The 15,474-nt window shown below is 35.8% G+C and overlaps 1 protein-coding gene across 1 annotated transcript in view; it reads left to right on the top strand.

The window, feature by feature from the left end:
- USH2A (usherin) overlaps window positions 1-15,474 on the top strand; it is a 2,188,359-nt gene that overhangs the window by 930,915 nt on the left and 1,241,970 nt on the right. The window contains exons 32-34 of the mRNA XM_053712759.1: window positions 2,077-2,236; window positions 3,516-3,687; window positions 8,527-8,674. Coding sequence (XP_053568734.1) covers window positions 2,077-2,236; window positions 3,516-3,687; window positions 8,527-8,674 — 480 coding nt within the window. The remainder of the gene's footprint in view (window positions 1-2,076; window positions 2,237-3,515; window positions 3,688-8,526; window positions 8,675-15,474) is intronic.

The raw sequence follows: 15,474 nt of genomic DNA, 5'->3' as shown, positions 1-15,474 counted from the left end.
GAATTTTTGTTGTTTAAAAAGATAGATAATCCCTTTTTTACCCATTCCCCAGTTTTGCAAAACCAACACTGTTATATTAATACACTTTTTACTTCTGTGACTAACTTGTATCTAAGCATCTTCTGACCGCCCCTAATCACATGACTTTTAGTTATTATCTATTGACTTGCATTTTAGCCAATTAGTGCAGTGTCTGCCACTAGCCACGGGCGTGATCACAATGCTATCTATATGGCCTACATGAGCTTGCTCTCCCCTGCTGTGAAAAGTAAATAAAATAGAGGCGGCCTTCAAGGGCTTAGAAATTATCATATGTGCCTTAATAGGTTTGCTTTCAACTAGAATACCAAGAGAACAAAGCAAAATTGTTGATAAAAGTAAATTGGAAAGTTGTTTAAAATTACATGCCCTATTTAAAAAATGAAAGTTTTTTTTGGATTTGACTGTCCCTTTAACCTTATCAGGCACCAAGAAAACACCCAGGAATAGCCTGATCCCCAATAGGGCAACTTTATTTGAACGTTACATTTTTATTTCATGATTCAGATAGAGAATACAATTGAAAAAAAGTGTCCAATTTACTTCTATTATCAAATTTGCTTAGTTCTCATGTTATTCTTTGTTGAAGAAATATCTAGATAGGTAGCATGCACATGTCTGGGACACTACATGACAGGAACTAGTGCTGTCATCTATACATGTATACAATTGTTACAAAACTGCTGCCATACAGTACTGCAGACATGTACGCGCTACTGAACTAACCTTCCTGTTTTTCAACAAAGAATAACAAGAAAACAAAGAAAAATTGATTATAGAAGCATAATGAAAAGTTGTTTAAAATTCTATGTTCTATCTAAATCATGAAATAACAATTTGGGGTTTAATGTCCCTTTAAAACTTAAAAAATGTATGGTATTGATCCTCCTAATATTGATCTAAGGAACCCCCATATTCACTTTTCATGAACTGGTTTTATTGAATCAGGCCAGTGAAAATGAAGCTCATAATCAGAAAAGGATACTTTAAAATGAAATAAGGTTTTATTTTTGTAATAGAATATCACTTTAAGGTATAGTAAAAGGGTATTTATATGAGAGGGCTGCATAACACTTTTATAAATGAACTAAAATAGTATAATAATCATTGTCCACTAAGAAGTTTCTTATTTAGAATCATACTATTTTAAGATTTAAAGGGACATTAAACACTTTGAGATGGTAATATAAAATGATAAATTGTATATATAAAACAACTCTGCAATATACTTTCATTATTTATTTTGTCCTCTTTGCCTGTAATTCCATTCTGAAATTGTGAGCTTTTCAGTTCCTGTTAGAAATGGAAGTGAAGAACACTGTTAAATCCAGCACAACCATTGGCTGCACACTCTAGTGACCTATTTATAACTGCCCCTAATTGGCCACAGCAGAGAAGGTAACACAAGTTACAACATGGCCGCTCCCAGTGTTTTATAGACACTAAAACTTTACACTTATTTTGTCACTTTTTAAACAACTAATGAAATTTTTAAAAATACATCTACATGTTAGTCATGGACTAATCTTTTCTTTGTATGCATCATTCTATCTAGCATGTATTTAGTGTTTAATGTCCCTTTAAGTGCTATGAATTGATAAACTAAAGTAAAGAAAAAAACAATTATGCATAGCTTCTTAAACATATCTAATAAACAGATTCCGCTGCGGAATCTGTTGGCGCTCTACAAATAACCGATAATAATAATAATAATAATAATAATAATAATAATAATAATTGCTATATTCTGTATCAACTGAGATGTTCAGTATTTGTATGCTTTTTTTTCTTTTGATTTTGTTATCTTCACTACATCTATTACATGACATTAAACACAGAGCAGTTCTCTCTTATCTGTATTATGTTATCGTCATAGACAGCTATGATAACAATTCTGAAAGCATATAGATATTTTGATAATCCTGAAGGCCCTAGATGACATGGAACACACATTTTAAAAGGTCATCTCATATTATTAGGAAATGTTTTTGATGTGTTTTATGTCATGATCTCATGTGTCTTTTTTTTTTTTTTTAGCATTGGAAACATTTACACCACACCAGTTTCTGCTTATTGCCTGCACAACCGTTGGCTGTACAAACAGTTCCCAGGTCACCTTGTTCACAGCACAGCTGCCACCAGCCTATGTTTCTCCACCAGTACTAACAGTTTTGAATTCTACAAGTTTATATGTCCAGTATGTAATTATTCATGTATTACTCTTTGTTCAGCAAAAAACTGCAAGGCACTTACGTTAAATCACTCTTGTGCTTTGTTTAGGAAACATTAAAATCCATCAAAAAACGAGCCTGACAGCTCCAAGACAAAGTGTCTTACGCGTTTCGGCTTATAGGATAGCCTTACTCATAGACATATCTATGACCCGGAACTGCCAGCTTAAGTAGCTGGTGCTCCGGGTCACAGATTAAGTGCAGCTGTCAGGTTTTTGTAAAGATTATCATACTTGTAATGTATTACTCTTTGTTTGTATAATATTTTAGCAAGCACTATACCACTACAGATATAGACTGACACTAGTCACTTAAAGGCGCATTAAAGTAATTTGAATATATCTTTAATATGTTAATAGTATGTATCAGATGTTTTAAATATATTTGAAACTATACATTTTAGCAACATTTGCATTGGTTTTGAAGTTCAGAGACACCCCCTTGCAATGCCTCCCTATGTTTATCTTATCACCTTTGCTATGGCCAAAAAGGTACAGTTATAAATGAGTTTCTTCACTAATCAATCATTATGTCTCTTGGGAGGTGAAGGGGTCTGAAAATACAAAAACTGGCAAAATAAATAATAAAAATATGGTTCAATGGTGTGTTCCCCCCCCCCCCCCCAAATAATTAAACATATTGTCCAAGATTACAAGTGGAGTGCAAAAAAAATAGAGCTATTGTGCATTTACATCACTGGAGCTCTTTTCTAAATTTGTTCTATTGTTGTAGCTTTTCGGTGCCTGGGGTGCGCAACACTTCTAAATGTCTTAAACCCCCTACAGAATAGACTTCTATGGGCTAGTGGCAATTTGGGCTTCAGATCGCACTCTAAATCTGCTAGGAGTAAGCTTCTTACGCATTTCTGGTAGCACGCGTATTACATGTTCAAAATTTGCATTGCTGTGAACTTGTAATACCAGATCACATTAGCGTGCACTTGTATTACACAGTGGATTGCAAATATCGCTTTTATGAAAGCGATATTTAGCACTCCACTTGTAATCTGACCCTAAAGATATAGGGCACCCTAAAAAAGGTTAAACTTCATTAAGATGCTTTTGCTAAAATATTTTACCAGCTACTATTAATACCAGAATGTGCATTATTCTTTGTGCGAAGTGTCTCAAAAGATAACAAGCCCTTTGCTATTTATTGTGCATCACTTGTAATCTGGTCTGCTATGGGAAATGTAATTTTTAATTTAACCTAATGTAATATTTATACTGTGCTTTTGCTTTTTAGGTGGGAAAAACCCAAACAAATCAATGGAATTCTTGATTGTTATATGTTACATATTTCAAACAATTTGAACAATAGAAGCTCATGGAATACTATTTACAATAGCTCTGAACTTTTTGTAGATTACACTATTCATAAACTCATTCCTGGTACAAAATATTTTGTCAAAATAAGTGTAAGTATCCCATTTTTATTTATTTGTTGTCTGGATCCTTTGTAAATATATATTTACAATAACTTTGCAAAGTTACACATTTACAGGATGACACACTGAGTCAAATTATGTTATATTTTATATGTGAATACAATGATAGTATTTTTTCTTTGTAGTTGTAATTGTTTCTTATGTGTTCATTCAATGATGTACCAAAAATAACGATAAAATCAATCACTTAATCTAGTGCAAAATATTATTATTATTAATAATAATAATAATAGTAATAAAAATAATAAAAATAATAATTAATTATTTGTAAAATGCAGCCCAATTCTTTAGTATTTATGAAATTATAAAAAATACAAATGTAACTAGTGTTTTTTTTTTTTTACATTGGCCATTTTTTAATATCATGTATTTATTATACATAAACAAATATTAATAATAAAAACAATGACTGATTTATTTCATGCTTTTATGTATGTTTACATTTTCTAAATAGTGTTAGTCACATTTAGAACACCAAACTCTTATAAATTATGTTTTATTTAACTCTATATTGTTTATTACATGCATAATTACATGGGTTGTAGTAAGGCATGAAGAAAAAATATATACTTTTGTATTTATCAAGGTAACAATATAACTATATATCAATATTCTAACATAAAAAAATGAAATTTTATTTTGAGATTAGTTTGTATTTATTGCCATGTGTTCATTATAAAGATTGTATATCTAAAACAAGCCGCTGCTTATTATTATATATATATTATTTTACAATATTATATATATATATATATATATATATATATATATATATATATATATATATATATATATATATATATATATTAAAAGAATGAAAAGTTTAAATAATTTGTTCAGACTTTTAACTTTGCTTGGAAATCTATATATGGATATTTGTTATGATGAATACCATAAGAATGCTGTCCTTGATTATGAATAAATTTACATTTATGTGGATAGCATGCATACATTTCTTCTGTTTTATATGCACTTGTATTTTCTAAATATAATCTTAGTTATCATTTGAACAGTAAATTGTAAAATAAAAATCAGTCAATTAAAAATTAGGCAGAAATTCTTCAATACAATGAGCAATATCATCTGCATATCTGTTTATAATCTGTAGATTGAAAAGTAATGCTTTAAATGAATCAGTCTGGTATTATCTTATTTCTCTGTCTAAAAATTTATCTGGGGGCTCCCAGTGAAAATTCATTAGTGGGAACATTTACAGATCACTATTCTGTTTTGCACCACTAAAAAAAAATTCAGAAGCAAAAATGAGGTTCAAATGATTCTTTAGTTGAAACAACTAAATGATTTTGCAGCACATTTTCTAGTTTTCTGCACTAAAACCAATAATGAACTGATTTTTGCGACTTATGCTAGTAAATAGAACATATTTTGCTTCAAATATTCTCCATTATTTTAGTTGTTATTTACTGATTGGTAATAATCATACAACTGCAATCAAGTACTCCACACTCCCCATTAATATTTTCTTATTATGTAGCCCAAAACGTCACTTAATAAAATTATTTACAAAGAGTAAAGCAGAGAGTGTAGAGTACTTGTGCATGTATGTGTGTATGTATTTGTGTGTGTCATAATACCAAAAACTTCCAATAAGGCCAGAATTAATTAATATATACAGTGGATATAAAAAGTCTACACACCCCTGTTAAAATGTCAGGTTTCTGTGATGTAAAAAAAGGAGACAAAGATAAATCATTTCAGAACTTTTTCCACCTTTAATGTGACCTATAAACTGTACAACTCAATTGAAAATCAAACTGAAATCTTTTAGGTAAAGGGAAATAAAAATAAAAAAATAAAATAATGTGGTTGCATAAGTGTGAACACCCTTTTATAACTGGGGATGTAGCTGTGTTCAGAATTAAGCAATCACATTCAAAATCATGTTAAATAGGAGTCAGTACACACCTGTCATCATTTAAAGTGCCTCTGATTAACCCAAATAAAAGTTCAGCGGTTCTAGTAGGTCTTTCCTGACATTTTGTTAGTCGCATCCTACAGCAAAAGCCATGGTCCGCAGAGAGCTTCTAAAGCATCAGAGGGATCTCATTGTTAAAAGGTATCAGTCAGGAGAAGGATACAAAAGAATTTCCAAGGCATTAGATATACCATGGAACACAGTGAAGACAGTCATCATTAAGTGAAGAAAATATGGTGCAACAGTGACATTACCAAGAACAGGATGTCCCTCCAAAACTGATGAAAAGACGAGAAGAAAACTGGTCTGGGAGGCTGCCAAGAGGCCTACAGCAACATTAAAGGAGCAAGTACTGGCTGTGTGGTACATGTGACAACAATCGCCCGTATTCTTCATATGTCTGGGCTATGGGGTAGAGTGGCAAGACGGAAGCCTTTTCTTACAAAAAAAAAAACCATCCAAGCCCGGCTAAATTTTGCAAAAACACATCTGAAGTTTCCCAAACGCATGTTGTAAAAGGTGTTCTGGTCTGATTAAACCAAAGTTGAACTTTTTGGCCATAATTCCAAAAGATATGTTTGGCGCAAAAACAACACTGCATATCACCAAAAGAACACCATACCCACAGTGAAGCATGGTGGTGTCAGCATCATGCTTTGGGGCTGTTTTTCTTCAGCTGGAACTGGGGCCTTAGTCAAGATAGAGGGAATAATGAACAGTTCCAAATACCAGACAATATTGGCACAAAACCTTCAGGCTTCTGCCAGAAAGCTGAACATGAAGAGGAACTTCATCTTTCAGCATGACAACGACCCAAAGCATACATCCAAATCAACAAAGGAATGGCTTCACCAGAAGAAGATTAAAGTTTTGGGATGGCCCAGCCAGAGCCCAGACCTGAATCCAATTCAAATTCTGTGGGGTGATCTGAAGAGTGCTGTGCACAGGAGATGCCCTCACATTCTGACAGATTTAGAGTGTTTTTGCAAAGAAGAGTGGGCAAATCTTGCCAAGTCAAGATATGCCATGCTGAAAAACTCATACCCAAAAAGACTGAGTGCTGTAATAAAATCAAAATGTGCTTCAATAAAGTATTAAGGGTGTTCACACTTATGCAACCATATTATTTTAGTTTTTAATTGAGTTGTACAGTTTATAGGTCACATTAAAGGTGGAAAAAGTTCTGAAATGATTTATCTTTGTCTCATTTTTTTACATCACAGAAACCTGACATTTTAACAGGGGTGTGTAGACTTTTTATATCCACTGTATGTGTGTGCATAACTACTGAATTTTCCTTAAAAGTTCTGAATCCTCTATTAAGCTACATATAAATTTGTGGAAATCTGAAGAAAAGGGAGGCAGGAGGAAGTTTTTCAGGAGGAAGGAATGAGTTTTTACAGGAGGAAGCACAGAGTTTTAAAGGATAGAGGAGGGTTTTTTTGTCCTAAAACTGACACTGTACTTTGTGATGCTATGTGATGGTGTCAATCCATGGTGCAGATTCTTTTAATAATGAAAAAAGGTTTTACCCCTTCGCTACCAGCACTTTTAGAGAAGAACTTGCCCACAATACTAGAGAATGTTTAGCATTTTTGCTATCACTCCATTTAACAGGTGTTTTCCTTGGTTATTTACGCATACCTACACAGAAGCGAAAATAAAATATGGAGACTAATTGATTCAATATTGATAATAACAGCCTAATGTATTTGATTGCAAGATTTATTTTCACTTTACTGATAATTCATGACACAAATCAACTCCCAAACAACTCTCTTCCCTCCCTCACCCCGCATTGGTCACCACCATCTTAGGTACTGCCAGTATGCAGTTTATGTTTTTTTTAATTTTTATTATTATTATTTATTCATTTTTTTTATAATTATTTTTTTTCTGCAGTGTGAACCTTCTCAATCCCTCAAACAACTCTCTAACCCTCCGCCTCCCACTACTTGTAGCCATCTTTAGTACTGGCAGCTGTACTGCATCTTTTATCTAGGGCCCTCCACCCTACCATGTTTTACATAGTGTAGCTCCCCATCCCTCCCTCTTCCTTTAATTTTGTCTGCATTGTGGAGCCATCCAAATCCCTCCCTCCTTCCTCCCCCCCTACCACTGCTGGACCACCCACCTGCCTCCCACTTCTTAGTTTCCCTCCCACATCTCTCACCGGCACCAGCAGATGATCCTTACAGACAGTGACACACACAGTGTCACCGTCTGTAATTACCTGGTATCTGCCTTCATATAATCTGACCATGCTCCAGTCCCATATGCAGGTAGATGCCTGGAGCACAGAACTTCCGCTCTCGGCTGTAACTTTACAGCCAAGACTACTGGAACTTCCTGCAGCTCGAACATATATAAATGTATGTGGTAAGATAGGCAAAGTAATTTTGGGCTAAGGGGTTATGTTTGGCTGCCTCATCACCCTTAGAGAGACAATGCCATTTTACAAACAAAACATCTGTGTTATCCCACTTCTTAAGAAAAGTGCAGTACTATATTACTTGTCATGTAAAGATAAAAACTTTTGTAATAGAATATGGTTAGATGTGCTTTTGTGAATTATAACCATTTAAAAATGTTTTGGCATAATGGTCAAAAACTCACCTGTATGGAGCGAAATCATGCACAATCTTTGAGAGCTTTTTTTGAGTATAATATTGCAATGTATTTGTTTCTCCTTCATATTCAGAACTCTGCATAGCTATTTAAATAGCTCTCAAATTGACAATGGACCTTTAATCTCCCCAGAGCGGCCTATTGGTCTTAAGTGATTTCCATAACTAATATTCAGTTCACAGGGGTCAAGTGGGCTGTAATATACAACATTTCTATATTTGATTTCTTTTGTTTTTTAATGTTAGGCGTGTACAAAAGGAGGATGTGCCACTAGCGACTACAGCATGGCTATAACAGAAGAAAGCTTACCACAAGGAATTCCAGTGCCCAACATTTATTCTTACTCAACTGACTCTTTTAACATCTCATGGTCTGAGCCACAACATCCAAATGGTAAGTGATCTCTGTGGTTCTAAATATGATTTTTTTTTTTAATTAAATATTATTTTATGGTTAAACTATAAGAATCTCACAACTAAGTTATTACTCTATATTACTAAACAGTTTGGGCCAGATTATCATATACCATATACCTTTTAACCCTTGTAACATCTTTTTTTATTTATATGATTATTTTTTAATTAGATAGTGATGAGTGTAACACTTTATTTTCATGTAATCATGTATTTAATGCAACTTTTTTCTTTAACCCTAACCCTTACTTGAGGTCTTCAGTTGTGGTAAGCCAACAAGCACAAATTTAGTTTGCACTACTGCAGTCACATTTACTTTAAACTTGTAAGACAATATTTCAATCTAATGATATAACCCTTTGTTCATTATTTGCAAACATTTATTAGGAATCAAATTATATATGTTGGGATAAGATGATGATAAACAGGTATAGTGCTGATGATGTCTCTGCCACGCCCTCAGCTGAGCTGCTCAATATGTCACTCAAACTTTGTATAGACCGATCCCCATATGCTCTTTTTTTTTTTTTGGAGCTTAGAATACCATCTGTGCCTAGATGTCCCCTATGCTAATTGATAGGGTGACATCAGAAATCACTTTAAGGCACAGATGAAGCATGTGCAAAGTTTTCTCAAACAGAGTACATTCCAAAAACTCCCTGTCTCAGAAAACTTTGCAAATGTAAGAACAATCAACCTAAAGAACAATAGCAACCTATTCCTAATTGTGCCACTACAATGGCATTTTTTTATTTCCCAAAAAAATTGGTCTGACACTGCCCTTACTGCCCCTATGGAGGAGCTTCCACTCGGTATAGATATATATTTTACATTAACATTATCATATATATATATATATATATTTATATTTAATAATAAAAACTACATTTTTTTTATTTGATAACAAAATAATGTAAAATATGCATAAAATACTTAATGTTTCGCTCTTTAGGTCTAACGAAGTGACTGGTTAGCGCACATGCAGAATTACTTATCTTAAGACATGTTATTGAAATAGCAAATATCAAATATTACAAATATTAATAATAATTATTAAAACTTATTATAGATATTGTAAAAAATATGTTCTATGTATTATTTAGATTTATTTAGAACATCTATAATATTTTGTGATAATTATTTACTTTTTAATGTTATTTAATATTTCCATAACTTACCTTAAAGAGATATGAAACCAAAAAAAAACCCAACTTTCTAATTTACTTTTATTACAAATTTTTCTTTGTTCTCTTGGTTTATCTTGTTAAAAAGCAGGGACATATGCTTAGGAGCTGACCCATTTCTGGAGCACTATATAGCAGCAGTTTTGCAAGAATGTTTTCCTACTTAGTTCAAAGAAATATTAGCTCCGGTTCACAGCTATAGGAGATAGCTGCAGGTTTATATCACACTTCAGGAAATAGCTGAGTAAACAACTATAGGTAGACAATATCTAAGTACCTTACTAAAGGTGCGGTTGTCTTTTAACAGGTAACTTGCATCACGGAGGGAGTGGTGAATGTTGTTCTTAAAGGGGAAATATGACAAAATGACAAATATCACAGCATTTAACAGACATTAAATCATACTTTCTTTCCTATGGCATGGAGAGTCCATGATTCATTCCAATTACTAGTGTGATATTCACTCCTGGCCAGCAGGAGGAGGCAAAGAGCACCCCAGCAGAGCTGTTAAGTATTACTTCCCTTACCCATAACCCCCAGTCATTCTCTTTGCCTTGATCGCGGGAGGATGTCGAAGAAGGTGTTGGAAGATAATTAATCCTTTTATGGATACTTTTCCCTGCAAGCAAGGATTGGAGCTATGCTGTGTCCATGTCAATCTCTTTAGTAAGAGTAATGGTGGCTTTTAGCAGTTAGAAGGTGGCAAGGTGGTCCTTGCTTTAACACCTATACTACCCCTTTAATAGAAAACCAGAGTTGGTTACTCTGTTTATTCTTTTTTTACATGTCTGTTAGATGTGTAGTGATCTGACATACCTATGAAATTATTCCCTGCCTGACAGCTACTTCCATAGGTAAGTGCTTTCCGTCTAGGTTAGAAGTTACCAGCACTCTAGGAGTTAATTGAAGCTTTCTATTCCTAGAAGATATTTGTGGATGGTGCTCAGGGGAAAATGTATGTGCTTATAAGGAACATATTTTGGGCAAGGAGTATATAAAGGGCACTGCATTGGGGACTTTATTGAGGCTGAGAAGACATGTATTTTATTGTAGGCTATATATGTGTCTGGGCTCCATGAGAATGGGAGTTTGTCAGTTCTCCTTTTTGTCTAGAAGGTGTTCTTAGCACTTATGCTAGCCGGATTTTTCAGCAGGGTAGTATGAGAGATGAGCAGTCATGTGATACGGAGCTGCTCTGCTATGGCTTTCACAGTTCTTTTGATCAAGAAGCGAGGTGTTTATTTTCACGCCATTTAGACTGGTGGCACAGTTTTCTTTTTAGTTGCATTTGGTATGCTCTATCTCCATTCGGCTTCTGTTCAGACCGGAATTTCTCTACTATGGTGCATTTGTTCAGCGGCTGTACGTGGGTGGCTGGAGAGGATCCATAATACATAGTGGGATCTTCTGTTGGTGCGCTAGGAGCGGTAAGCCCTCAGCAGTGCTGAGGTAAAAGGTGTCTAGGTTTCTATTGTTACTGCTATAAGGTCAAATATTGGTCTGCTCAAAAACATTTAATAGGGCTGGTGAATATTATAAAGTTTTTCTGATTCACTGTTATTATGGACACTAAGGAAAATTTTAACTTGTCAGTTGAAAAATTTTTGTTTTGTTTGAAGGTTTAGGTGGTTCCTCCTGTAAAATTTTGCTCCTCTTGTTTAAATAAGACATTATTATTTAAAGATAAGATTTCTTCCCCAGAGCCTTCTATCTCTCAGGATAATGTTGTTCTAGCAATGCCTCAACTTTCCCCTTAAATGTCCCAAGCTTCATATGCAGTGCCCTGTGGTTCCTCTCAAAAACCTCCTGGGGGTGTTTATTTACCTGGGTATTTCGCTGCACAGATAAATTCTGCTGTTTCAGCAGCCTTATCAGCCTTTCCGGTTGCTGGTAAGTGCAAAAGCAAATCCAAAAATATTAATGTTAAAAAAGATTCTGACTCCGCTAAGGCTGCGTTAGTCAGTATGTCTCAGTTATCTGATGAGGATGATATCTCAGTGGCTTTTGAGGGTGAATTGTCAGATTCTGATATTGTAGTAACCAATTCTGCAGATTCAGAAGAGATTAATTTCAGATTTAAGTTAGAACACCTCCGAGTACTTTTAAAGGAGATTCTTGCTACTTTGGAAGAATCCGACTCGTCTGTCATGGAGAATCCAAAGAGGTCTAGTAAACTTAACAGGGTGTATGATGTACCCTCATCTGTGGAAGTGTTTCCAGTTCCAGACCGTATGGCAGATATCATAGCTTAGGAATGGGATAAACCAGGGATTTCTTTTTCCCCGCATACGCTCTCTGCATTTATCATTGCACCAGCAGTTCTTCTGAACTGTTGGTGCGATGCCGCCCCCTGCAGATTGGTCGCTAGCAGGGGGTGTCAATCAACCCGATCATATTCAATTTTTGGCGATATCGGTTTGCCGCCTCAGAGCAGGCAGACAGGTTATGGAGCAGCAGTCTTTAGAACGCTGCTTCATAATTTGTATTTCCAGTGAACCTGAAGGCTCGCCAGAAACACAGGGCATCAAGCTCCATACAGAGCTTGATAAATATGCCCCTGATTCTATTCGTGATTTGGGGCGCACAGTGCCCTAGGTAGAGGGAGCTATCTCTACTCTTGCCAAGTGAACTACTATTCCTATTATAAACAAGATTATTTTTTTTTATTGAGGTTTTCAAAAGGTACAACAGGGAAAAAGGCTTTGGAGACAGTAGTATATATGAGATATGTTACTTTTAGACCATTATGTAAAACTACACATCCATCTACACATAAATTGAGAGCATAGTTACATAGACAAGGATACAACAATCTTCCTTACACATAAAAAGAGATAACAAGTTGATATACATACTCTAACAATAAAATATGGGATGCAGGTTAGTATAAGTAGTAGTACAACAAGTAACAGTCTATAACAGCGGCTCCCAACCTTTTTTCTCTCCCGTACCCCTTGATTAGGCTTTTCATTTATGAGTACCCCCTCTCTTCGTTACCCACACCCATCCCTCAAAATAAAGGAAGAGCTTTTTTTATAGGGGAGGTAAGCTATATCTGAATGGCATACGACTGTACGTGTATCAACAGGATTAAAGCTCAGATCTCATTCTCAGAAGGAGCCCTGCTGTGTGGCTGGCGCCCCTGGCAGCTGCCTGGTTGCCCCTAAACACGGCCCTGGGGGGGGAGTCAAAGCGTAATGATCAGAAAAATAAATATTTTAATTTGTGAGATCAGATCGATATAAACCACCCAGCCACGATGGACGTTTTTAGTTGGAAGTGAAGCAATCTGACTCAAGCAAGCACTAGCATTAGTACTTTACTTACCAGCGCTGACTATAACTTATTTGGGGATGCAGACCCACCTCGCCTGTGTGAATCGCAACCTCCACAGCTCTACCACACGTGTCTACGCAGATATGCTGCTGCAGTGCTGTTTCTAACTGCGCACTCACAGTCAACATTTTGTGCACGGGGTGGGTGAAGCAGGAGGCTAAGCTGTCTGGTGACAGGGTGATCATTAATATGTGGACCGGAGTAATCCACACCCGGTCCACATATTTCAGGTGCAGGGGCTCCCATCTGCCTATATGCCAGACTAGGACTTCACTTGTCACTTTCCGGCTGAACGCTCCTTCCTTCCACAGTTCCACAATGGTTATTAGTTGATGACCCATTGAGAGTGCCACCCCGACCCTCCTCCCGGATCTTCCACCATTACCAACAATATTTTTGAGTACCCCCAACTGGTCTGCCAAGTACCCCCAGGGGTACACGTACCACAGGTTGGGAACCGCTGGTCTATAATAAAGTTAAGCCTGTGGAAATTAAACCTCATTTTCTGGGGTATAGCTTGCGTTGGGGTAACTACTGCTCAGGTCTCTGTTAGTTTAGGACTTTTATGTTAGTAGGTAGTTACATAGACAATCACTTAAGGGCTGAGTAGTAAGCATAAACATATACTGTAAACGTCAGAATGAATATATGGTAAGCTGAAGTATAAAGTGGGGTGTGGGGTGGAAAGGTACAGCGGACAAGAGCCACTCCAGTGGGAGTATTAGGTTTTGGGCCTAGGAGAACTGTAAGAAGCCAGCACCCCAGTACATTAAAGGGACAGTCTAGTATAAATTAAACTTTCATTATTCAGATAGGACTTTTAATTTTAATCAACTTTCCAATTTACTTTTATCATCAAATTTGCTTTTTTCTCTTGCTATTCTTAGTTCAAACTAAACATAGGTAGGATCATATGCTAATTTCTAAGCCTTTGAGGGCTGCCTCTTATCACATGCTTTTAAAATCTCTTTTCAACACAAAGAGACAGAAAGTACACGTGGGCCATATAGATAACACTGTGTTCAGGCACAGGGGGTTATTTAAGATTTAGCACAAAACAATGCTAAATTTAAGACAATAGATAATAAACAGTCACAGTCATGTGATCAGGGGGCTGGAAGAAGGTTCCAAGATACAAGGTAATCACAGAGGTAAAAAGTATATTAATATAACTGTGTTGGTTATGCAAAACTGGGGAATGGGTAATAAAGGGATTATCTATCTTTTAAAACAATAAAAATTCTATGGTAGACTGTCCCTTTAAGTTAACTGGATAAAAATATTACTTTAGAGCTGTTGTATTGTACAATGAGCCTAAGGGTGAGACTGACTCTTGCTATCTTTTAAGAGCAAGCAGTTCCAGTGGGATAAGAATGTGAATTCTTCCTTAAATGAGGTTTATAGGTGTATCTATGTAGAGTAAATCAGAGAACATCAGAAATCTGGGGGCGGTCAGGGAAGGGAATCACTTTACATGGCTATATATGGGGTACTAAGGGCCCCTAGGCCATATCCCTCCTATGTTATGTACCAGACCTTTGACATTCTTCCCTCCTCTTCTAGGAGATAGGATGCTGCCTCGGCCACAGACAACATCCCAGCTAAAGTAGAATAGAGATGAGGGACTAGGAGGGACCTGCAAGCTATACACATTATACATTAACCAAGAATGAGCTCAGTGGGAAAGAATTAAGTAAATGTGTGCCAGTTCTGTGATAATATTGAAGCTCTAGAATTTATTTTGCTCATATAGTAAGGAGTGTTCTGCAGTTGTTCTGTGTAAATATAATCTGTTAAAATATATGTCATGTGAAATATGTTAAACATTGAAGAACTCTATATGACAAAGATTTTATAGGAACCTTGATGAGAATAAAAATAGAACACCTTCCCAGTAAACCAACTGTGAACTAGAGGAATCTAAGTGCAGGTTTAAAAATCATGCTACAACTTTTAATCAACAGGGATTAGGGGAGAGAGAGGGGAAGTCCTGACTCGAGGTCTGTAGGTAATCAAATGCTGAGTAGGGTGGGCTGGATAAACTGAAGGTTATTTGTCCTAGAAAGGAAATAGTTCAGCCAATTCCAGACTTATACATATAACAATATGAGGAAATTGAGTTCACGCTGTCACCATGCTGCTTTAAGGTCCAGTACCTGGGCAGTGGAGGAGTAACTATGGTCCAAATGCAGAGATACATTAGCCTCCGTGTATCATCCGTAACAGTTAGATACTATAATGGAAGATCCACTTGTCCTCT

This window comes from Bombina bombina, chromosome 4, assembly GCF_027579735.1.
Source record: "Bombina bombina isolate aBomBom1 chromosome 4, aBomBom1.pri, whole genome shotgun sequence".
NCBI lineage: Eukaryota > Metazoa > Chordata > Amphibia > Anura > Bombinatoridae > Bombina > Bombina bombina.
Note: the sequence above shows the minus strand (reverse complement) of the source record. Positions and strands in the feature narration are given on the sequence as shown.